Source organism: Littorina saxatilis, linkage group LG14 (genome assembly GCF_037325665.1).
Source record: "Littorina saxatilis isolate snail1 linkage group LG14, US_GU_Lsax_2.0, whole genome shotgun sequence".
Taxonomy (NCBI): Eukaryota; Metazoa; Mollusca; class Gastropoda; order Littorinimorpha; family Littorinidae; genus Littorina; species Littorina saxatilis.
In genome coordinates, this window is record NC_090258.1 from 36,075,123 (window position 1) to 36,099,167 (window position 24,045).

General features: G+C 42.6%; 1 protein-coding gene across 3 annotated transcripts in view; it reads right to left on the minus strand.

Moving 5' to 3' along the window:
* Positions 1-931: 931 nt before the first annotated feature.
* LOC138947677 (solute carrier family 49 member 4-like) overlaps positions 932-24,045 on the minus strand; it is a 35,205-nt gene continuing 12,091 nt past the window's right edge. For all 3 annotated transcript variants that reach the window (XM_070319203.1, XM_070319204.1, XM_070319205.1), the window contains exons 2-13: positions 22,430-24,042; positions 17,697-17,793; positions 16,989-17,152; positions 15,732-15,795; positions 15,017-15,075; positions 14,455-14,508; positions 10,014-10,143; positions 5,722-5,830; positions 5,380-5,447; positions 4,764-4,882; positions 4,126-4,308; positions 932-3,636 (exon numbers count right to left, since the gene is read on the minus strand). In XM_070319203.1, coding sequence (XP_070175304.1) covers positions 3,143-3,636; positions 4,126-4,308; positions 4,764-4,882; positions 5,380-5,447; positions 5,722-5,830; positions 10,014-10,143; positions 14,455-14,508; positions 15,017-15,075; positions 15,732-15,795; positions 16,989-17,152; positions 17,697-17,793; positions 22,430-22,805 — 1,917 coding nt within the window. In that variant the 5' untranslated portion in view covers positions 22,806-24,042 and the 3' untranslated portion in view covers positions 932-3,142. The remainder of the gene's footprint in view (positions 3,637-4,125; positions 4,309-4,763; positions 4,883-5,379; positions 5,448-5,721; positions 5,831-10,013; positions 10,144-14,454; positions 14,509-15,016; positions 15,076-15,731; positions 15,796-16,988; positions 17,153-17,696; positions 17,794-22,429; positions 24,043-24,045) is intronic.

Genomic DNA, 24,045 nt, shown 5'->3' on the forward strand with positions numbered 1-24,045 from the left:
AAAGCAAGGATTGACAAACTGGTTTACTTCTAAACAAGCAATTTATTGATCCGTCCAGCCATCAACATTGGCAGCCTGAGTGATGACTGAAAAATAGAGGGATTTGTCAGAATATTTTTAGCGCGTTTTCGATCCATCACAACCAGGATGCACACTTGTGTCCATTGTTCAATTCTCTCTCTACATGTTGTTTCATGTGACACTGTTAACCCCACAAGTTACTGTGTTACTCAATTGTTATGGCGTACTTACGGTTGACACACAATCACTCACCCCTCAGTCTGACCCCAGCTTCACACACAGAATATACAAAACATTTCTTACCTCCATTGTTTCTCATGGGAGCAGACGGACGAAGAAGCAATTTTCACTAAATTGGCGCCAATACTTTTATGGCCTGACGGAACTCGTCACGTGTGACGTTCTCGTCAAAATAAGACGTCATCCTATTCCAGCAGTTGACCAAGACTAACACACACACACAAAAAACAAAAAAACCGACCTTATGCCATCGCGTGAATACTACGTGGGGTGTTCTGTTGGTAGATCTCTCTCTCTCTCTCTCTCTCTCTCTCTCTCTCTCTCTCTCTCTCTCTCTCTCTCTCTCTCTCTCTCTCTCTCTCTCTCTCTCTCTTCCTCTCTCTCTCCCTCTCTCTCTCTCTCTCTCTCTCTCTTTTTTTTTTTATGGAAAAAGTGGTCGGGCGGTCGCCCTACATGCCCTACCGGGTGCTACGTCCCTGGTTAGGTGATAAGACTTCTTCTGTACTTGCTGACTTGTTGATGACGATCGGGGTTTTTTTCACGCACGCATGCGCGCACCCATCCACCCACCAACACACACACACACACACATACACACACACACACACACCACAGTGCAGTTCAGCCAAGCACCGCACACCATAATAAGCCACACACACAACCATTGAAATACATTCAAAGCTTATCCTTGTATTCAATATATAAACCAAGTAAGAAGAACATAAAATAGACATAAATCGACATGTATATTCAACTCGATGCTGATATAGCGTCATTAAACTGTGTCTTTCATAACGTGCTATGCAGTGAAACATGCATTGCATATATCACAGTATTTGCCTGTTTGGTAGCGGCTGACATGGAGTGTATCACACTTCAGCATCACTGGACCATCAGCTCTATTCCAAAAAACTTGGCGCTCTCACTCGTACGTAACAGTACTTTTAAAGCAAGCCTGTTTTCATGGTCATTTCTGGATCTGATGAGAGCCACATCAGGGAATCATTATAGAGATCAGCTCTTGTAGAAACATCATTAAGTTAAAAAAACCATGAGAACTTTGTTTGATAGCAGGAATTGCTTTAAACAAATATTTCCAGCATTTCATCCGTTAATTCTAAAAATACCGGAAATCAAATCGACAATCGGCCATACATATTGGTTGGCATTTTTACAATTTGTTCCCTGGCAAATGAAATGTTATCCCTGTGTTTTAGACTTGGTTTGACAGGCCAGCGTTTCAAAGTGACCAGTTTCTGATAGAACAAGGATTCTAACTTACAAAGAAATACTTGTTTTGAAAATGACAGACTTTGCATGTGTGTACTCGTAGCTCACTTGAGGGACCTCTCAATGTCGTGTTTTCTACCTGTTTTCAAGACCAACCATTCAGTGAACTGCTTTTTACACTAAATCCCTTCCTGACAAGGAGACCATTAACCTTTTTCTAATCAAATAGTTCAACGCACTTGGTCGGTCACCATACAGGCAAGCACATGGAATTCTTCATGTCATTCCATTTACCTCGCTGCACGTGTGACAAATGCTCTGCAAAAGAATGTGACCGACCTAGGAACCTGAGATACCTTTCCGAGTTGTGGAATTGCTCGAATTTTAAGTAGTGTTAATGAAGCTATCATAAACATCTAGGTCTCTGAATCAATGGTCTCGGATTGATTTCCAGAGAAAAATACGAGAAAAAAAATCAAAAACTTATGAGAAAAAGGAGAACATCGAAATACCCGAGGGTCGCGAATATTCAATTCAACTGAATTTCTCACTATCAAGTTTCACTGGTTATGGCCGGTTATCGAGGGATCTGTTCTTCCTAGCTTATAGACCTGTAATACTTGTTTGCAAAACATCAAGCGCAGTCACTGACAAGTGCGGATACGATTAGTTTAAGAGTTTTAAAGCTTTTCCTATGTCTGTGAAATTCAAGCTAGTATCTGATCTGAAAATTGGCTCATCATGAGTCTTTAAAGATTTTTCAATGTTAGCGTGAATGAAATTTCCGTATTCTGAAATGCACACAGTACCGACTTGTCAGAATCAAACTTCAATTGGTACCCCCACTATCTCCAACATTCAACGTTCGACAGTAAACCCACTTGTGAAATGCTGAAAGTACACATGTAAACGTTCTGAATTCTTAAAGACAGGTCTAACACTTATCCATCCACTGCATGCCAACATCTCTCTCTCTCTCTCTCTCTCTCTCTCTCTCTCTCTCTCTCTCTCTCTCTCTCTCTCTCTCTCTCTCTCTCTCGTCGTATTCACCGATCGGATCCAAATACTCCACTTACGAAGCAGAATAATTTCAATCTTTTGATGCAGGTAAATACAACAATTAAACGAATATTCACCCAGAAAGTCAACAGTCAATGCACATCCTTCAATTGGAAGACGCTTGATGTCTGGTCACTCATGTTGAAATCTATATTGCACCGGATGAGCTTCACTCAGTTTATCTGTCACCAAAGAGTGTACTGTGTTATTTGTTTATTACTCAGTTTTAGTTTGGTTAAAGCGCAGGAAACAAACTTCTTCTTCTGCGTTTGTGGGTTGATACTTCCACCACGTACACTCGTGGGTTGTTGTACTTTTAACTGCACGAGTGGGTGTTTACAGGATACGTGATAGCACCAAACTATCGTCTGCATCAGATAAGGCACGCTGAATTAAATCACACTGCAACAACCTCACGACGATGTGCAATTCCTGGTGATGCGTTAGCACCTCATGTCAAGGCCACTTGAGAAGTACATGTATCACATATTATCACGTTTCAAAAGATCTCCCCGTCTCTCTGGAATGAAATTTACACTGACCAAAAAAACCACACACACAAAACAGAAAACCCCAACTCTCAACAGCGGCACTAAACAGAGAGAAGGGTGATGTCCACACTGCGACGACCTGAAGTCAACATAAACTCCTCATTTCGCTTACGATAGGTATCTGCACTTCGTCTTCCGGATAGTGGGACTGATTGACTCGTTGAGCCATAAAGCTGATGACACAGCTCATCAAAGGAGTCTCTGCGAAAAGTTCTCTTGTGGAAAGAACCGTCTCCCGTCATGCCTCCCTCGCCTTGCTCTGTCTGCTGGTTCCGCCGCTGAGCGTGGGCCTCTTGGGATTGGTAAGACCGTTGTGCTTTTGACGGATGAGTGTGAGTGGCACTGTCAGTGAGAATTGCCGTGTCTTTGATGGCGTGGTCGTGCTGCGTGCTGGGGTTGATTGGAGGCTGCACCACTATCACCTGGTCTTCTACAGCGTCCAGCTCCGTGCGACCGGACACGTCCCCCACACAGCACAGTAAGGGAATGGCAGCGCAAATGGCCCCGAACAAACACCAGTTCATCCATGTTGTGCCTGCAACGGGCAACACAAGCGTCAAAACGCAGACCACCTACTTCTGTGCAACAAGCACCCAAGAGACTTCAAATTAAAAGGCAACATAAAATTCGAGCTAAACAAAATGTGTTACCAGAGCTCTGATTCAAGTTAACCCTCCGCTAACAAAATGTGTTACCAAAGCTCTGATTCAAGTTAACCCTCCGCTAACAAAATGTGTTACCAAAGCTCTGATTCAAGTTAACCCTCCGCTAACAAAATGTGTTACCAGAGCTCTGATTCAAGTTAACCCTCCGCTAACAAAATGTTCTGACAGTTGACTTTTTGTGGTCTTTGTGGTATTTCTACCTTGCATGATAAAATTGAGAATGGGTCTAACCTGCTACATAAGAGCCAGCACAGGCCTCCCCGACAAAAACGTACATAAACGCCCTACCCACATCAGACGTCGTGCATCCTCTGTCTACTTGTGTCCAAACAAGGTGAGAAGTGCGCGACGTAACGTACCTATATTGGGGATCTCCTGCACGCTGGTGAATGCGATGCCGGCCAGTACGAACAGCATCTGCAGGAAGCAGGAGGACACCCCTTCCCCCGCCGGGTAGGCCGCCTCGCACACTAGCTCGTACACAAGTGGAGACACCCCGTCAAGAAACACCCCACTCAGAATGATGGCAGCATATATACTCACTGCAACACATGACAACATTCTACATTGTAATTGTCCAGAAACGACCCCATCATAACGATTGCTGTGCAGATACTCAATGCAGGATGACAAAATAATGATTACAGCTATTCTAAGTATTATTTGTTTGATGGCTTCTGTCTGTTTCACAGCCTGCCAAGCCAAGGCAACTTTTACTCGAGAAGCACCACACTGCAAAACAATGATAATAATTACAACTACACAGGTTAAAATATGTCACTCAAAGCTTAAAGGCATGTCCAGAAATCTTCACCTGTAATATTCATTCAAACAAAGAAACGAATGTTTGATAGTATCCTCCTCTCTAACAGAAGTTTGATACACATAATTACGGGCACAACACCAAAATGAACACCAAATTCAAACACGATCATAAAAATCGACCATTTCAAACAACAAACAAATACACACAAAAAAGAAAAAGGTTTGCACTGACCCAAGTCAAACGGCAAAATATTGATGTAGATGAGGATGAACCAGAGAACAAAGATGGCGGATACCACATAGGCGAGGATCAGAAACAGACGAATCTGACGGAAGAAGATGTCGGCAAGCCTGAAACACAGCATACTTGTTATGAGCACCATGCGTCACTCTGACATCTATCCAAGACAAAGGTGCAAGTCTGATCAACTCAAACTCATCTGAACACATAACATGATAAATCACTGTTGTGTACACTTTGACATGACAATATATTTTGTGCACACATTTTTTCAAAATTCGAACACTTACGCCGCAAAGGAACAATGTTCAAAACATTTAAAACGACATTATTTAAATTTGACGTTGAACACAAGAGTTTTAAGCACGTCTTAGCAGTTGAAGAATGTGTGCATTCATTTGACACCTAGGAGCACTTCAAACAGAATCATTGGACACAACTGTCGCAAGAGAACTGCTTCAAACAACAACCACAACATCAAAAAAGAAAAGAAATTGATTGCCTCTTTAAAAAAGAAGTAGAACCGGAGGACAAACAAGAAGATCCAAAGCCAAACACAGTACGCCATTGATGCATATGATTGAGAGTCATGATATAAGCTCCATACCTGCAAATAGCCAGGCCTGCAATACAGCCCGCCATCACACAGTAAAACCCCAGCCAGCCTGCCTCCTCCTGCACACACACAGTCAGTCACTGCAGGATTTTTCTCCATTGCAACTTTTGTTTAATTCACAGGTTGTTATGTTCCAAAACATATGCATATTGACTATACACAAGGAAGGAAAGACACGATCGACTCTCTCTCTCTCTCTCTCTCTCTCTCTCTCTCTCTCTCTCTCTCTCTCTCTCTCTCTCTCTCTCTCTCTCTCTCTCTCTCTCTCTCTCTCTCTCTCTCTCTCTCTCTCTCTCTCTCTCTCTCTCTCTCTCTCTCCAATGTCTTCTTTACCTGTGAGATGTCAATGTAGCTAAGGATGACGTCTAGCACCACGTCCCAGACTTCAAAGACACCCAGAGACATGCAGAATGCTATGGAGATCAACCAGAATTGTTTGTTCCTGTTACACACACAAACACATTAAACAACAATCATAACACATTTTATTGAAATTCATCCAGTGCTTCAAATACAACCAGTGGTACGCAGATTGCCATGAAAATCAATCAATCAATCAATATGAGGCTTATATCGCGCGTATTCCGTGGGTAAGCTACAGTTCTAAGCGCAGGGATTTATTTTTTATGTTTTTTTAAATATTTTTTATGCGATTTATTTATGCCGTGTGAGATGGAATTTTTTTACACAATACATCACGCATTCACATCGGCCAGCAGATCGCAGCCATTTCGGCGCATATCCTACTTTTCACGGCCTATTATTCCAAGTCACACGGGTATTTTGGTGGACATTATTATCTATGCCCATACAATTTTGCCAGGAAAGACCCTTTTGTCAATCGTGGGATCTTTAACGTGCACACCCCAATGTTGTGTACACGAAGGGACCTCGGTTTTTCGTCTCATCCAAAAGACTAGCACTTGAACCCACCACCAAAACAACTTAAGATATTAAGAAGTTGAATACACAAACGAATGTATTAAGATCTCAAGGCTTCAAAGACAACCAGAGATTGCACGATGAAGAGATCAACCAGTTCTCTTAATTGCTACAATACAATTGTACATATATCTCAACGATTTTCAATAACGTGAGCCAGACTAATGAAATACACGTTTGAGAAGACATGTATGAAGGAATGACAGGTATCTTCCAGAATCTACCCTTGTTCCCCTCGTTGACAGGGTTCCATTAACAGTGTAATAGTCAACAGGGAGGGAGAGAGAGAGAGAGAGAGAGAGAGAGAGAGAGAGAGAGAGAGAGAGAGAGAGAGAGAGAGAGAGAGAGAGAGAGAGAGAGAGAGAGAGAGAGAGAGAGAGAGAGAGATGATGATGATGGAACTTTATTTTTCAAGGATAGAGGTTTAAGGCGACGCCTTTTCTTACAACCGGTCCTTACTTCTAATACAAATGTCTAATAAATGATAAACAAGTAAAGCAACATGACAAATAAACAAAGTAAACGAACGAACCAGCAAACAATCGACAAGTAAGCAAACAAGCAAATAAACATAAACAACAAAATGACAAAGTAAGCAACATACAAATCGAAAGCGAAACATGCAACATGTTAATTGAGGTTACACATGTAAAGTGATCGACGATACAATTCACACGATACCAACGTTTACACTAATGCTGACAATGATTATAATAATAATAATAATAATAATAATGGACATTTGCTATAGCGCATAATCATGTAGGCCTATATGCTCAATGCGCTTTACAATAACTAGAATTAACATAACTAATAATAAAACCATACACAATGAACAAGACCCACAATCTACATAACATAGCATACTCAGCATACTCCATGCAAGCAAACACATAGAGAATACTACATGGCTTGCTGTGTCGTACCAGATTTACACGAGTTGTTTTTTTAAATATTGAACTGCGAGCGAAAGCGAGCTGTTCACTATTTGAAAAAGCAACGAGTGTAAATCTGGTACGACACAGCAAGCCATGTAGTATTCTGTTTATCCTACATACTGTACTTACGTGTATTTTACTGAAAATGTCTTGCAGACGAGGCAGCTAAACTTGAAGACGCTTGTTTTGGGAACCTCGATCTCTTCTAAAGCCTCGTGCAATCTATTACGTCAAAGCAAAGAAACGTCACTCTGAAAGTGTGGCGTGACGTGTTAGTTCTAAAGATTCATAGAGGGTAATTAGCGAGCGCAATTTTTGTTTCTATAATGACGTTTGTCTCGGTGACTTTGGCATCATAAGCAGTGGAAAAACAGGTCCCTGCCAGACTTGCTTGACATGACCTCATTTACATGATATACACACGTGTGATTTGAATGATTATTATCTCACGGGTGTCTCTCTCACGTATGTAGGATAAAAAAGCTTAACACACTCCAAGCACGCAAGACCAAGCAAACAGGGTAAAGACAAAACAAAGTCATACAAGCAAAACCATACAAGCAAACTTAATACCGAACTCCATGCAAACAATACTCAAAACTCAAAAGAAATGGTGTAAATGATGATGATGAAGATGAAGATGAAGATGAAGATGATGATGATGATGACGTTGATGATGATGATGGAAAATCGCAACATATACTGTTCAAAAAAAGAAACGCATAGCTTGTAATATTTGGTTAATTTAGTTATATGGCTACAAGGATATCCACCAAACTGCAGAAAATGTTTATCTGGTCGTCGACCTTTCGTCCATTGCCACAAGTGAGCTCTGCACGTGACGCATGCGTTATCAGTGGCTACAATGTCAAAATTGCTTATTTGGCATGACCACTCGTCATGCTTCAGTGTAATCTCGTGAAACTCGGGTAATATTGAGCTCTCACCATGTCTTCCAAAACCCATAAAAGCGGATTGTTCGCCACAAAGAAATCAGACGACAATTCAGCGACGAAAGATGGCCCGATTGAGCAGAGAAGACCGCCAAATTGCATTGGGTCGTTTACAAGCAGGCCAAAGTCAAAATGCAATCGCCAGGCACTTCCACGTGTCCCAGAGCACCATCAGTAGACTGTGGGTCAGGTTTCAAGCCACTGGCTCCGTTGCTGACTTGCCACGAGCGGGAAGACCAAGGCCGACAACTGCTGCTCACGACCGCTTCATACGGCTCCGCCACCTCCGGAATCGTTTCCTGTCGGCCTCATCTTCTGTCCAGGCTCTCGGGCCACACCGATTATCGGACCAGACCGTGCGGAACCGCCTGCATGAAGCTGGTTTGAGAGCTCGCAGACCTCACAGAGGAGCTGTCCTCACCCGCCGCCATCGCCAGAACCGAGTGCAGTGGGGCAACCAGCACCTTCGCTGGACCGTCCGGAATCACTGGAGACACGTGTGGTTCAGCGACGAGTCCTACTTCCTGCTCCAGCGACATGATGGTCGGAGGAGGGTCTACCGGAGAGTAAACGAACGTTACGCGCCCAACTGTGTGGATGAGGCACCCGTTCATGGTGGTGGAGGCGTCATGGTGTGGGGGGCGATCAATACCGCTGGAAGGAGCACCCTGGTGCACGTCCAAGGGCGCATAACTGCCCAGCAATACGTGGAGGAAATTCTGCGCCCACACGCCCTTCCTCTTCTGGCTGACCAGGATGCCATATTCCAGCAGGACAACGCTCGCCCGCACACAGCACGACTCACCACCCAGTTCCTCACCGACCACCATGTCCAGGTGCTTCCCTGGCCATCCATGTCGCCAGACATGAACCCGATAGAACACCTCTGGGATGAATTGGACAGACGTGTGCGCAGGCGAGAAGCGCCGGCAAATCACCGCGATCTATTGCAGGCACTTCAGGAGGAGTGGGACACCATCCCACAGCAAGATATCCGGCATCTGATCCAGTCCATGCCCAGAATGTGCCGGGCAGTTGTTGCTGCTCAAGGCAGTCACACCCCCTACTGACTTGACAGCCTCGGCACCCAATCGTATTGATTGACTGATTGATTTGAAGATGCAAATGAACTGTGTGTGCATTCAACTGTGTCCATACCAAATTTCAAACAAATAATCTAAATATTGGATTTTCTGTTAATTTTTTCGACAAATAAAACAAATTTGGCAAGTAGCAACTATGCGTTTCTTTTTTTGAACAGTATAAATTCCACATAATGCATGTATATAATAAAGAACATATTTGTGTAATTCATAAAGCTTTGCCAATTGTTGACAGCTACTTGCACGTGTTAAGACTAGTATAGCCATCTAGGTAGACATAAAATGATTAAGCAGAGCTTGCTTAAAACTCTTTAGTGAGGTTAATGATCTTATTACAGACGGAATGGAGTTCCACACCATAGCGCCAGAGAAGGCTTGACTAGTTTTGAACAAATCAATCCTGGGTATTGGTGGTAGAAAATTGATAGACCCGTACCTTTCGATGACTCTGTGAAATAGGTCCTGAAGAGAGAGAGAGAGAGAGAGAGAGAGAGAGAGAGAGAGAGAGAGAGAGAGAGAGAGAGAGAAATAGACACACAGCCAGCCAGCCAGACAGTCACACAAACGTAAAGAGACATAGAAACAGAAAGACATACAGAGACAGACAGACAAAGACAAGGAGACAGACACGAAGACAGAGAAGAAAGACAGAGAGAGGGCCCGGAGAGCGAATGGAGATGCCTCCTCACCTGACGAGCATCTTGAGTCCTGCCTTGAACTCCTCTCGCTCCATGGCAGCGGAGATGCTGGGGGGCTGAGGAGGCTTGTCCGGAAAGTAGGCCAACACCAAGAGGAACACCAAACAGGACCCTCCCGCCTCTGTTCACAGTCACACATGTATCAACATTTAGAATAGGAAATGGCCAAAAAGGAGGGAAGAGGGTTTACAAGTCTTACAATTAGAAAAAAATGTCAATGTGAAAACAGGCAATGTTTCATACATGACAATGGCGCTGATCACTGCTTCACGCTGAATGAAACTTGTCCAACTGTTCAGACCTGTTGAGCTGGGGCTACAAAGAAGGAAGGATCTCTGGTGTAGATCAGAACAGAAGGTTAATGTGTCATTGTGCACGTTGTCAACACACTCTGTGAGCAGAAAGCCATTTTGATCCATCTGGATCTATCTTCGAACATATCAAAGAATTGCGATGGCCCTAGGGCACCCCAACATTCTCCAACAGTCTCCCCTTCCATTGACCTTGCCCGTGCCACCACTACCACCAACCCCTTTGGCGACCATTAGCTGCCTTCTGCCATTTTTCCAATCACTCTGTCAAACACCAAAAGCGAAGCCTTCCCCCAATTCTGTCTGCGGCATTAACATTTCTTTAAAAAAAAATAAAGAGGAAATACTGTATGTACCCAAAAAACATGAGTTTGCTATTGTGACTGCTCAATGTTCTCCTAAGCGTGTTGTTGTTGTTGTTGTTGTGTGGTTTGTTTGTTTGTTCTGTCTGTTCGTTTGTTTTTCTTGGGTTCAAATTAATGAAAGAGGTTCTTGGACTTTTGGTCAGGTAACGATAACCAGCGTTTTGGTTGCTTGCTTGTTAAAATTAATGGTCGTCAGACGAAATGTCCACACATTCTTCCTCATCACGAGACTACACATTTACATTCCAGGGTACCAGGTCAACTAATGTTTTTGATATCTTCTCATGATAATCGACATACATAACTGATGACCTTAACCTACCTACTTTTTTGTTGACAATAAAGCGGAGCTATGTAGTGCTAGTCCCAGTTCAGATTGCACGATCAAAATGTGCATGCAGCATATTTCTTTGTGCCTACAGTAGCAATCTAGGCTGCCGAATGATATCACATGGCTGAAGCCGACATATCCAACCTATGATGTCATTCTCCTGTCTGTACATCGAACGTTATCACCCAACTAAAACGTCCCAAAGGATTAAAGATACATTCCTTCACATGCACACGATCATGTTTATCACCACAGACCTGACCAGGCTTACATGGCATAAAAGCATTCTTCCGCTTGTGAAGATGCCCAACACCTACCCACTGCTGTCTTTCTGTGGTCAGCACGATCGTTTTCTTCTTCTTCTTTGTTGTTCTTGTTGTTTCATGTATGTTGCTGTTGCCGTTGGTTGAATTAACTGACAGCTATCTCATCATGCAAGACTGATTCAAGAACAATGTCCTGCTGTGCATATAGCAAGCAGAAAGGCTGTTGATTGTGAGTATGTGTCCAAGTGGAGTGATGCTCTTGTTCCACGTACCCTGCACGGAGCTGTGCCACCATGTACCCTGCACGGAGCTGTGCCACCATGTACCCTGCACGGAGCTGTGCCACCATGTACCCTGCACGGAGCTGTGCCACCATGTACCCTGCACGGAGCTGTGCCACCATGTACCCTGCACGGAGCTGTGCCACCATGTACCCTGCACGGAGCTGTGCCACCCAGCTGTTTACTTAAAGCTCAGTGGTCTGAGGTCACCACAAATCATTGAGCTCTAAATAAACAGAGAACCGAGTCTCTTGCCTGATGGTTTACTCGGGAAGGAAGGTGTCTTTAAGCCTTGCATGACACATTGATAACTCTTGATAACACTTGATAACCCTGCTTCAAGCTACAACACCTCGTGCTAGACTCAATAGTACAAGACATGCATCCTAGCCAGTACACCTTGGGCGGTATGCAGGGGTCGAGTTCAGAAACTTTATACTCGCGGGGCCACGTGCTACACTGAACGTGACTCTCATCCAAACCGTGGGCTGAAAGGTCGCCTGTACTGGTGTTATCTATCATCCCGCTATATAGGCAGCCGTACGCCCTCTTTGGACGATGACAATAAGGTCAACTGCCACAGCAGCAAAGAACAAGTCGCGTAAGGCGAAAATACAACATTTAGTCAAGTAGCTGTCGAACTCACAGAATGAAACGGAACGCAATGCCATTTTTCAGCAAGACCGTATACTCGTAGCATCGTCAGTCCACCGCTCATGGCAAAGGCAGTGAAATTGACAAGAAGAGCGGTTTAGTAGTTGCGCTGAGAAGGATAGCACGCTTTTCTGTACCTCTCTTCGTTTTAACTTCCTGAGCGTGTTTTTAATCCAAACATATCATATCTATATGTTTTTGGAATCAGGAACCGACAGGGAATAAGATGAAAGTGTTTTTAAATTGATTTCGACAATTTAATTTTGATAATAATTTTTATATTTTTAATTTTCAGAGCTTGTTTTTAATCTAAATATAACATATTTATATGTTTTTGGAATCAGAAAATGATGGAGAATAAGATGAACGTAAATTTGGATCGTTTTATAAAAAAATTTTTTTTTTACAATTTTCAGATTTTTAATGACCAAAGTCATTAATTAATTTTTAAGCCACCAAGCTGAAATGCAATACCGAAGTCCGGGCTTCGTCGAAGACTACTTGACGAAAATTTCAACCAATTTGGTTGAAAAATGAGAGCGTGACAGTGCCGCCTCAACTTTCACGAAAAGCCGGATATGACGTCATCAAAGACATTTATCAAAAAAACGAAAAAAACGTTCGGGGATATCAATCCCAGGAACTCTCATGGAAAATGTCATAAAGATCAGTCCAGTAGTTTGGTCTGAATCGCTCTACACACACACGCACGCACGCACGCACGCACACACACACACACACACACACACACACACACACACACACACACACATACACCACGACCCTCGTCTCGATTCCCCCCTCGATGTTAAAACATTTAGTCATAACTTGACTAAATGTAAAAACAAGTCGCGTAAGGCGAAAATACAACATTTAGTCAAGCTGTCGAACTCACAGAATGAAACTGAACGCAATGCATTTTTACAGCAAGAGCGTATACTCGTTCTTTCTTTATTTATTTGGTGTTTAACGTCGTTTTCAACCACGAAGGTTATATCGTGACGGGGAAAGAGGGGGAGATGGGATAGAGCCACTTGTTAATTGTTTCTTGTTCACAAAACCACTAATAAAAAAATTGCTCCAGGGGCTTGCAACGTAGTACTATATATGACCTTACTGGGAGAATGCAAGTTTCCAGTACAAAGGACTTAACATTTCTTACATACTGCTTTACTAAAATCTTTACTAACATTGACTATATAAGAAACACTTAACAAGGGTAAAAGGAGAAACAGAATCCGTTAGTCGCCTCTTACGACATGCTGGGGAGCATCGGGTAAATTCTTCCCCCTAACCGTATACTCGTAGCATCGTCAGTCCACGGCTCGATGCAAAGGCAGTGACATTGACAAGAAGAGCGGGGTAGTAGTTGCGCTGAGAAGGATAGCACGCTTTTCTTTATCTCTATTCTTTTTAACTTTTTGAGCGTGTTTTTAATCCAAACATATCATATCTATATGTTTTTGGAATCAGGAACCCACAAGGAATAAGATGAAATTGTTTTTAAATCGATTTCGGAAATTTTATTTTGATCATAATTTTTATATTTTTAATTTTCAGAGCTTGTTTTTATCCAAATATAACATATTTATATGTTTTTGGAATCAGAAAATGACGAAGAATAAGATAAAATTGTTTTTGGATCGTTTAATAATAAAAAAATTATTTTAATTACAAGTTTCCGATTTTTAATGACCAAACTCACTCATTAGTTTTTAAGCCACCAAGCTGAAATACAATACCGAAGTCCGGCCTTCGTCGAAGATTGCTTTGCCAAAATTTCAATCAATTTGATTTAAAAATGAGTGTGTGACAGTGCCGCCTCAACTTTTACAAAAAGCCGGATATGACGTCATCAAAGATATTTATCGAAAAAAGGAAAAAAAAACGTCCGGGGATATCATTCCCAGGAACTCTGTCAAATTTCATAAAGATCGGTCCAGTAGTTTAGTCTGAATCGCTCTACACACACACACGCACAGACAGACAGACAGACAGACAGACAGACAGACAGACACACACACACACACACACACACACACACACACACACACACACATACACCACGACCCTCGTCTCGATTCCCCCTCTATGTTAAAACATTTAGTCAAAACTTGACTAAATGTAAAAAGCCAAACAAAGGGGACAAACGAAATAAAAGTACAATAAGGAATTAAAGAATCAAGAAAACAACGAAATCTACAAACAAAGTAAACAGACTCACGGTAGTAAAGGTAGCTCTTTATTCCGTTCATTTGAACTGTGTAGTCAGTTGTTACTGGCGAGAAAGACAACAAAACATACTTTACTTCTGAAACTAAAAAAGCAACCAACAGCAAAGAAAATCAGACAGCTTACATAAAACATATACAAATTTTAAAATCAAAACAAATAAAAACAACCACCATAAAAATCGAAAACAGTACAAAAATAAAAGATACCCAACAAAAGCCAAAAAGCTTGGAATTAAGGCATATGCTTGTATATGTATACCAATACATTTGACTAAGATAAGAGTCGGCTCTCACTGTATTTCATCTTTTGTTGCTGTTACTTTCCTAATCCCATAACGTAAACAGCCTACATTGAGTATTTCCACTTCAAGTCAGTGCAAATAAAGATCATGTTGCGTGAACATGTTGAGGTCTTTTGCACTTGTTATGTTTTTGAACTCAAGGCGAGGAAAAGACCCACTTAGATATCACACAGGTCGGTCATTACCGTGCAGGTGAGCGACAAACAGCGATACAAAGAGAAACTAGTTGTTTCGAGAAGATGATGTTTACCTGTACTGTTATCGTCATAGGATACCTGTCGCAGGTACTTTTCCGCGACTGATAGATTTCTGCAAAACAAAAGCACGCACCTAGGAATGTACACACAGACTCGGACACAGGCGGACAGGCAGATATACAGACAGATAGACATGTAAGCACGCATGCGACACATGCATATGTTCATACACAGAGACGGATATAAACAGACACAGACCTAGACACACGTACGCACGCAAGCTCGTACACCCCCCCCCCCCCCCCACACACACACACACACACACGTACACGCACTCTATCATGCACACACACATACACACACACACGCACACACACACACACTCAATCATGCATGCACACAGACTGACAGACAGACAGACAGACAAACACACACACAAACACACGCATACACACACACACACACACGCACACAAACACACTCACTCAATCATGCATGTACACAAACAGACACACACTTAATCTCTACCACAGCAGGCAGAGGCGCTAGCTATATCGGCTTCCAGTTACACTGTAAATAACTGGATCAGTGACCATGTGATCTTCCGTCAGTAATTAACTAAGGTGTATTATTATCTGTCACAGCAGACTATAATCAATGTGTGGACCAAATTATATTACAAAACAAAACAAACAAAAAAGCTTACTTTAGCTCCGGAAACAGGTCAAATAAATACAACGCAATGTGCTAAGTCTGCATAGTACTCACCCTCCATCAGGCAGGGTAGTGTTAGGGTTTGGTTCATCGGCAGGACTAGGAACGATCTGTGGGCCTGTAGATCACACACGTCAGTCTTCATAACAAGACAAAGTGCAGGTGAAACTGTACAGTCAACAGCAATGTACAGACTGATGCCCACTGAGAACACAACTTCTTGTAAATACTCATAGATTCTTTCAGGATTTTACGAGGGCTATAAAGATTTGAAAATTGGTGCTACTTACGCGTGGTTTTTTACAGAAGATCATTTTGAAACTCATAATAGAATAATCTAGGCTTTTGCGTGGCATAAGAGCACCCCGGCTTCCACGTTGACGTTCACTCAACATCCACAGCCTTACTGTTAAATGGGAAATCTTGTGCAGTCAATTTCGTCACTGCACGTGCCACCTTTGTCAATCTAAAAATGTACCTCGCCAGCATCTTGCAAGCGAGTTTCATCGAAGACTTTTAGATAAGTTCATTATTCGTATCCTAAGTGATAAATCTGTATTGAGGAGGGTTTTGGCATTCGCGTGCCTTTTCTACCAGGTAGCCATTGCCCGGAGAAGGACTCATCCAAATAACTTCCATAAATGTGTCGTTCCTGATATTGGAACTTGGATAGATTCCGTATCTAGGGATATAATCTGAATTCCGATCCCAACTGGATGAAATGGGACTTTTTGGTCATAACTTGAAAATACTGTTTCTAATTTCAGCCGTTATACAGATTGGAATTCCAGTCAGTGTATCTAAAGTGCACTTGGTAAACTCAAATTTCTACTTTATATCTAGCCTTATCATCAAATCCATAAATCAGCTGGATAAGATTAGATTTCCGATCTCATCTAAAAACTTGTTAAACAAGAATAGTGGTCCATGAGTTAGACAGGAACAGGGGCATTAACTCAAGCCCAATCTGCCCGAACCCGTTGTTGCCTTGGGCCAAGAAAGAAAAAATACAATGTTCCCAATTCCTTGACCGACCCCATGTTTGCTCCTGATCCTACAACCTTTGTTTGTCCCTTCAAAAATATTAATTAAAAACGTCAAATCTCGGTTAACTCGACATAAAATGGAAATGTACTCTTCTCCAACATCCAGAGGACACACGCACTCACACGATGTTCGGTCAATAAAAGCATCATGCGCCCTTGTAAACAATAAAAACAAATTCTTTAAAAAAAAAAAAATTGAACGACCCACCGAACTTGATTCTATTGGCTTTGCCATTGAGAAAAAACATTTGTGTGTTGGCCTTACCTACGACGAAGGCGAGGGCACTGCCCAGGTATCCTATGAAGGTGGAGATGGCGGTGGAGGTGGCCCGCTGGTTGGTGGGGAACCACAGGTTGGAGAAGAGTGCCCCGCCCCCCTGGGCCACCGGGCCAGCCATGCCGTTGAAAAACTGACCAGCGTATATACACCTGCACAGTAAGCAGTGAGAGTAAGGGGGGAGAACTGGAGATGTTCTTGAACTCAGGAGGCAGATTGGTAAGGAGGGAGGCAGACAGAGAGACAGACAAACATCAAGACAGCAGGACACACACACACACACAGAAACAGACACACATACACACAGACACACAGAAACACAGACACACATACACACATACACACAGACACACAGACTAACACAGACACACATCCACACACTCACATACTCTAATACACACACGTACTTATACGTACGCACGCACGCACACACACACACACATGCACACACACACGGCACACACCTTCACACACACACACACACACACACACACACACACGGCACACACCTTCACACACACACACACACACACACACACAGTGCAAATATACCTTTGGAGGTACATGTATTCATATTCTCTCTCTTCCCCCTTCAAACTCACTCCTAAGCACTCACCCATTCACTCCCTCCCATCCAGCAGATAATGATATTCTAACTCTGAATCACTTGAAGTTAATTGACAGAAGAAGACTCACCAAGTAAAGTAGGATGTAGGCACGAAGTGAATGAGACAGCGTAGCCCAGCACCAACCGTCATGAAGAGACACGTCAGCAGCACAGAAATACGTAGCCCTGTCACATAAAAACATCACTGACGTCATTCGGGATTCAACATCTGAACTTTAGCCTACATGGTGTTGAACGAGTGATCACAAAGTAGGCTACAGCAGTCCCTCTCATGAACGGACACCCTTGGGCCATAGCAAAACTGTCCGTACATTGCAGGTGTCCGGTCACGGGAGGGGTGACCACACCACCCCCTCCCCCATACACTCACACAGAGACACACAAACAACAGGATTGAGTCTATGCTAATCACTTCTTGTGGCTACTAAACAATAACGATAAACTCCTAATACTTCTTTTAAACGTTCTGTAAAAATGATTTGTATGAAAAGTGTTGAAAAGAAGAGATAAAATAAATCCTCAAGGCAGTGAACACACTCACCATGCACTGACATACGAAAGCAGCCACACAAACACAGCACAGAGGAGCATGTGCAGATGCTTTGCAAGAATAAGCTTGAAAACCAGTTTGAATAAATAGCAGCAGATAGAGCTGCATGTCATAATCATGTAATTTATTTTCTTCTTGTCTGGCTTTATTGACTGCATGTCGATCATGTGGCATGGCAGTGACTTTTCACTCTTCAGTCGGAAATACACTGTACATAACACAGCTCCCACTCTCCCTCACTAATGCCTACCCCAAGCGTGACAACTGATGCTTGGAAACTGTGTGGAAGAGTACACCTGTATTTCTCTCCAATGCTCTTCCTGCTGACATGCAGTGACACCGGACATCCCACAGAGTTAAGCCAGCTACCCCTCCACCCCCCTTCTCTCTCACTCCCTCCAGCCATGTACTGTTTGGGGCTGTGGCCAGAGAGGCCAGCTGCACTGTTCACTCAGAGCAAAACCATTTGACTGTGTCGTAACTTTTGACAAAGCAAGACAACTGAAGGGTTCACAGATTAGGCAACCGACTCACTGGTCAAGGCTGAGGGGAAACAAGAGTATCTTGTCAATGAAAGAGGTTAGAACTGTGGCCGGTTTTTCACTCTCTTTTGCTCAGGACCTTCATCGACTGTGGTTTCTGTTGTTTACGTCCAACAGACAAGATTAAAGAGCACAGTGCAGTTTCATGTTGGCATCTTCGCATGTACTCCATTCCTGACCCCCCCCTCCTGATGGGTACACGAACACTCAAGTTATCAGTGACTGTCATCACGCCTTTGTACGAAGAGTATCGATTTTGTTGTGGTGAAAATTTGACGATGGTCTGTCCGTACATTGGAGGTATGACCTACTGTTGGGGCCGAAAATGATTGAGTGTCCGCTCCACGTTTTGCAGGTGTCCGTTTAAGGGGGGGGCAAATATAGAAGGAAAACACTCCGTGCCGAGCAAATGTGTCCGTACATGTCAGGTGTCCGCTCACGCCGGGGGCCGTACATTGCAGGGACTGCTGTACCTTCAAAACAGCAAAAGGTCAAAGTAGTCCATCTTTTTCAAAATGTAAAGAAAGAGATAAAGAAATAAAGAAACACAAGTGCGACAGAGACAAAAAGACTGTGGAAGACACAGAGCTAGGTCCCAGATCCCAGATAGCTTTTCGCGTGCAGTCACTTTTCCCAAGTAGGACAAGGGGGGAATAGAGTTTGTGGAAAAATCAGCCAATAGTGTTACCCTCAAAAAGCTGTATGTGCAAGTGCCCAGTCCAGATAAAGAGGGACTCGTACATCCTGTGCAAACACTGCTTAAGAAACTGTAAAAACAATAGAAAACGGCCCCGCACCCCCAACAAAAAGACAAGTCGCGTAAGGCGAAAATACAATATTTAGTCAAGTAGCTGTCGAACTCACAGAATGAAACTGAACGCAATGCCATTTTTCAGCAAGACCGTATACTCGTAGCATCGTCAGTCCACCGCTCATGGCAAAGGCAGTGAAATTGACAAGAAGAGCGGGGTAGTAGTTGCGCTGGGAAGGATAGCACGCTTTTCTGTACCTCTCTTTGTTTTAACTTTCTGAGCGTGTTTTTAATCCAAACATATCATATCTATATGTTTTTGGAATCAGGAATCGACAAGGAATAAGATGAAAGTGTTTTTAAATTGATTTGGACAATTTAATTTTGATAATAATTTTTATATATTTAATTTTCAGAGCTTGTTTTTAATCCGAATATAACATATTTATATGTTTTTGGAATCAGCAAATGATGGAGAATAAGATAAACGTAAATTTAGATCGTTTTATAAATTTTTATTTTTTTTTTACAATTTTCAGATTTTTAATGACCAAAGTCATTAATTAATTTTTAAGCCACCAAGCTGAAATGCAATACCGAAGTCCGGGCTTCGTCGAAGATTACTTGACCAAAATTTCAACCAATTTGGTTGAAAAATGAGGGCGTGACAGTGCCGCCTCAACTTTCACGAAAAGCCGGATATGACGTCATCAAAGACATTTATCCAAAAAATGAAAAAAACGTTCGGGGATTTCATACCCAGGAACTCTCATGTCAAATTTCATAAAGATCGGTCCAGTAGTTTAGTCTGAATCGCTCTACACACACACAGAGACAGACAGACAGACAGACACACATACACCACGACCCTCGTCTCGATTCCCCCCTCTATGTTAAAGGCATATGTACGCGCTCCCGTGTTTACAAAGTGTAGTTTGCCCATAATCGATGTCAAACGCACCATAAGACCATGTAATGACGATATGTCGCCATGCGCGGACCATATACATGCATTACAGCTTGTTCTAGCCTCTGAAAAAGTGAGGATGTCAACAAAGACGCGGAGTTATTTCCCTTGCGTCAACGTTCCCTCTGTTGGCAAATCTATAAATAGGACGATCTAGATCAAAATAAAAATTCAAATATCTCAATATCTTGCAGGGAACTTAATTTAGCATGTCTCCAGCTGTTGGTAAAGCAATTAGCGTGTATAGTCATCGAGTACATATGGCTTTAAAATATTTAGTCAAAACTTGACTAAATATAAAAAGCATAAAAAAGCAGAATAAAGAAAGCAAAATAAAAAGAAGAAAAAAACTAAAAAGCAAAAATAAAACCAAGTCGCGTAAGGCGAAATAACAACATTTAGTCAAGATGTCGAACTCACAGAATGAAACTGAACGCACTGCATTTTTTCACCAAGACCGCATACTCGGAGTTTCGTCAGTCCACAGCTCGTGGCAATTGCAGTGAAATCGACAAGCCAGAATAGTGCGGTAATGGTCGCGCTGAGTAGGATAACACGCTTTTCTGTATATCTATTCTTTTTAGGTACTGAGTTTGTTTTTAATCCAAACATATCATATCTATATGTTTTTGGAATCAGGGACCGACAAGGAATAAGATGAAATTGTTTCTAAATCGATTTCGGAAATTAATTGTAATCATAATTTTCATATTTTCAATTTTCAGAGCTTGTTTGTAATCCAAATATAACATATGTATATGTTTTTGGAATCAGAAAATGACGAAGAATAAGATGAAATTGTTTTTGGATCGTCAAAACCCCTTCACTGCCACAGTATAACAACATTTTGGTATTGCTGTGTGCCAGGGCAAAATTTTGTTTTCTTCGGTAGGTTCACTAATCTGTTCACTGCTCGATCATTTATTGAGATATCTCTTAGATCTTTGGCATGTGTTTTGCTTATACCCTTGGCTATTATAGGATGACATGATCATTGGACTTTGTTTGTGATTGTAATAGTAAAAATAGATATTATGACCATTTTTGTCAAAAATTACAGTTTCCGGACTTACACACACACACATTGCAGCACGTAAAACCACACAAAACACTGCTAAAACTGGTGTCAAACATCAGGTACTCACATTACAGCCCATAAAAGTATTCTTCTGTGTGGTAATCCATAAATCACTTCTTGTAGAGCTTCCAGAACACTGTATCGCTTGAAAACAGGTCTACGAGTTGAGGTCCGACTTTCGGCCGCCATTGTGAATGCTATAGATCGGTTCTACATTTCTAACACAGTTTTCACCACGTGGTACTAACTTATCCGAACGGTCTATGGGAAAGAACTGTGGTTAGAACCCTTACAAGTACTTGGACAGTGGTTACCTCCCATTTAGTTTTCAGAAATGTCCTGAAATGTTGCTGACGCAAATCCCACGTACTAGGTACGGTTATGGGCGTACGACAAACCGAAAATCACCACGTACCTAGTACGGGGTGGGCAGTGAAGGGGTTTAAAAAAAAATTAATGACAAGTTTCCGATTTTTAATGACCAAATTCATTAATTATATTTTAAGCCACCAAGCTGAAATGCAATACCAAAGTCCGGCCTTCGTCGAAGATTGCTTGGCCAAAATTTCAATCAATTTGATTGAAAAATGAGGGTGTGACAATGCCCTTCAACTTTTACAAAAAGCCGGATATGACGTCATCAAAGACATTTATCGAAAAAATGAAAATAATTCCTGGGATATCATTCCCAGGAACTCTCATGTCAAATTTCATAAAGATCGGTCCAGTAGTTTAGTCTGAATCGCTCCACACACACACACAGACAGACACACACATACACCACGACCCTCGTCTCGATGTTAAAACATTTAGTCAAAACTTGACTAAATGTAAAAAGCAAGCAAACAGACACAAACATGCAAACAAACAAACAAACAAACAAACAGCTAAAAAAAACAACATCGCTTCTCACCTTTGTGGTCCATCAGCCATGACAGCGGGATGCAGAGCAGGGCGAAAGGCACGTTGCCCATCCAGACGCACATGGTGATGTTGGAGTCGTCCCACGACAAGGCGGCCTCTGCTGACTGCGAGATGGGCCCCCACGTGGCCCAGATCAGCGTCTGGAACAGCGCCACCAGCGAGAACAACAGCAGCAAATACCAGCGTCGAGGGTACACGGCGATGACAGTGCTTTCAAGGCCTAGCAAGGGGGTACTCTCTTCTTCGTCGATGCCGTTGGGAGAGGGGTGGATGAGACTGGCGCGGGAGGTGGGGCGGGAGGTGACGGACTTTCCTCTGACCGGGTAGTGGTTGTTGAGCACTGGGTACGGTGAATTGGACCTCATGGTTCTTTCCTTTCCTACCACGATTTGTGGACTTGGACAAATCTGAGACGAGGTTTCACTCTAAAGTATATCATAGTTAACGCTGTACTGTCTTCAGGCCCTGAACAATAGGTTTCTTTGGTTAAAAGTTTCCAGTGGAAGCGAGAAATCTCAAGGCACTTTTTTAAATAACGAGTTCTGAGGTACCCGTGCTATGTCATGCAATGTCAGAAACGTGAAAATCACACGATTTTGAAAACCATAAAGTCACAATGAGACATGTGCAATCCAAAACTGCTGTAAATGCCAAGGTATGAAAAAAAAACTCGTGGAAAGATAGCACAACAAATGTTTTGCATAGAAAAGGACCTTAAATACACTTTAAATACGACCAAAATATTGTTTCGATGATAATGTCTTCGAAATGCAATGATCAGCCGCCTGAGACGTTATGTGAGAAAGATGTGGTGGCAGTTTATCCAGACCGCAGCCAACATTAAATGTCTGGTAGTCTTTGTTGATTATCTTGATGAACGTTTATCCAAATCCCAGCTTAGCATACACAGACACCCCAGAGAGTATAGTCTTTGGATAACTTCAGTGAAAGTCTATCCAGACCACAGCCTAGCTTATACAGACTCACCAGCAAGGATAGTAGGACTGGTATTCACTTACTTATTGTGTTGAAAGTTGATCCAGATCAAAACCAACACCGACCACCAAGAAAGGGTAATTGGTGAAAGGATATCCCGATCACAGCTAAGCCAACAGCGAGTTCCCAGGAAGGACGATCATCGGAGTTATAACACTACTAATTATTCTTCTACAGAGGTTTGTGTCGACAGTGTATCTACAGACCACACACTCGCCCACACCAACACCTAAGCGATGGGTATCAAACTGGTAGTCACTGGGTTACTAAAAAAACGTTTCATGCTGAGACCAAGCCTCTCTAACAAGTTCCTGGGTATCATTCCCTGTTCGGAGCTGCGCCTCAGTAGGTTGGCCCTCGTCGACAGTTTGACTGTCCTGGCTATGCTCATCCTCGCCGCCAGGTCGCTGTGCTTATGGGCCGCAAGCCTCACCGCGTGCATCGCCGCTCTTGTTTCACGCGTCGCACGTGCATGTTGTGAAGAAATAGGTCACACACACACACACGCTGTGGTGGACTATTACATGTACTTGAGCTGGAAGATCTGCATTGAGGCTGGTTTACGTCAAGGTCTTGGTGTTGGTGATCATGTACATGTAAAGTTACCTG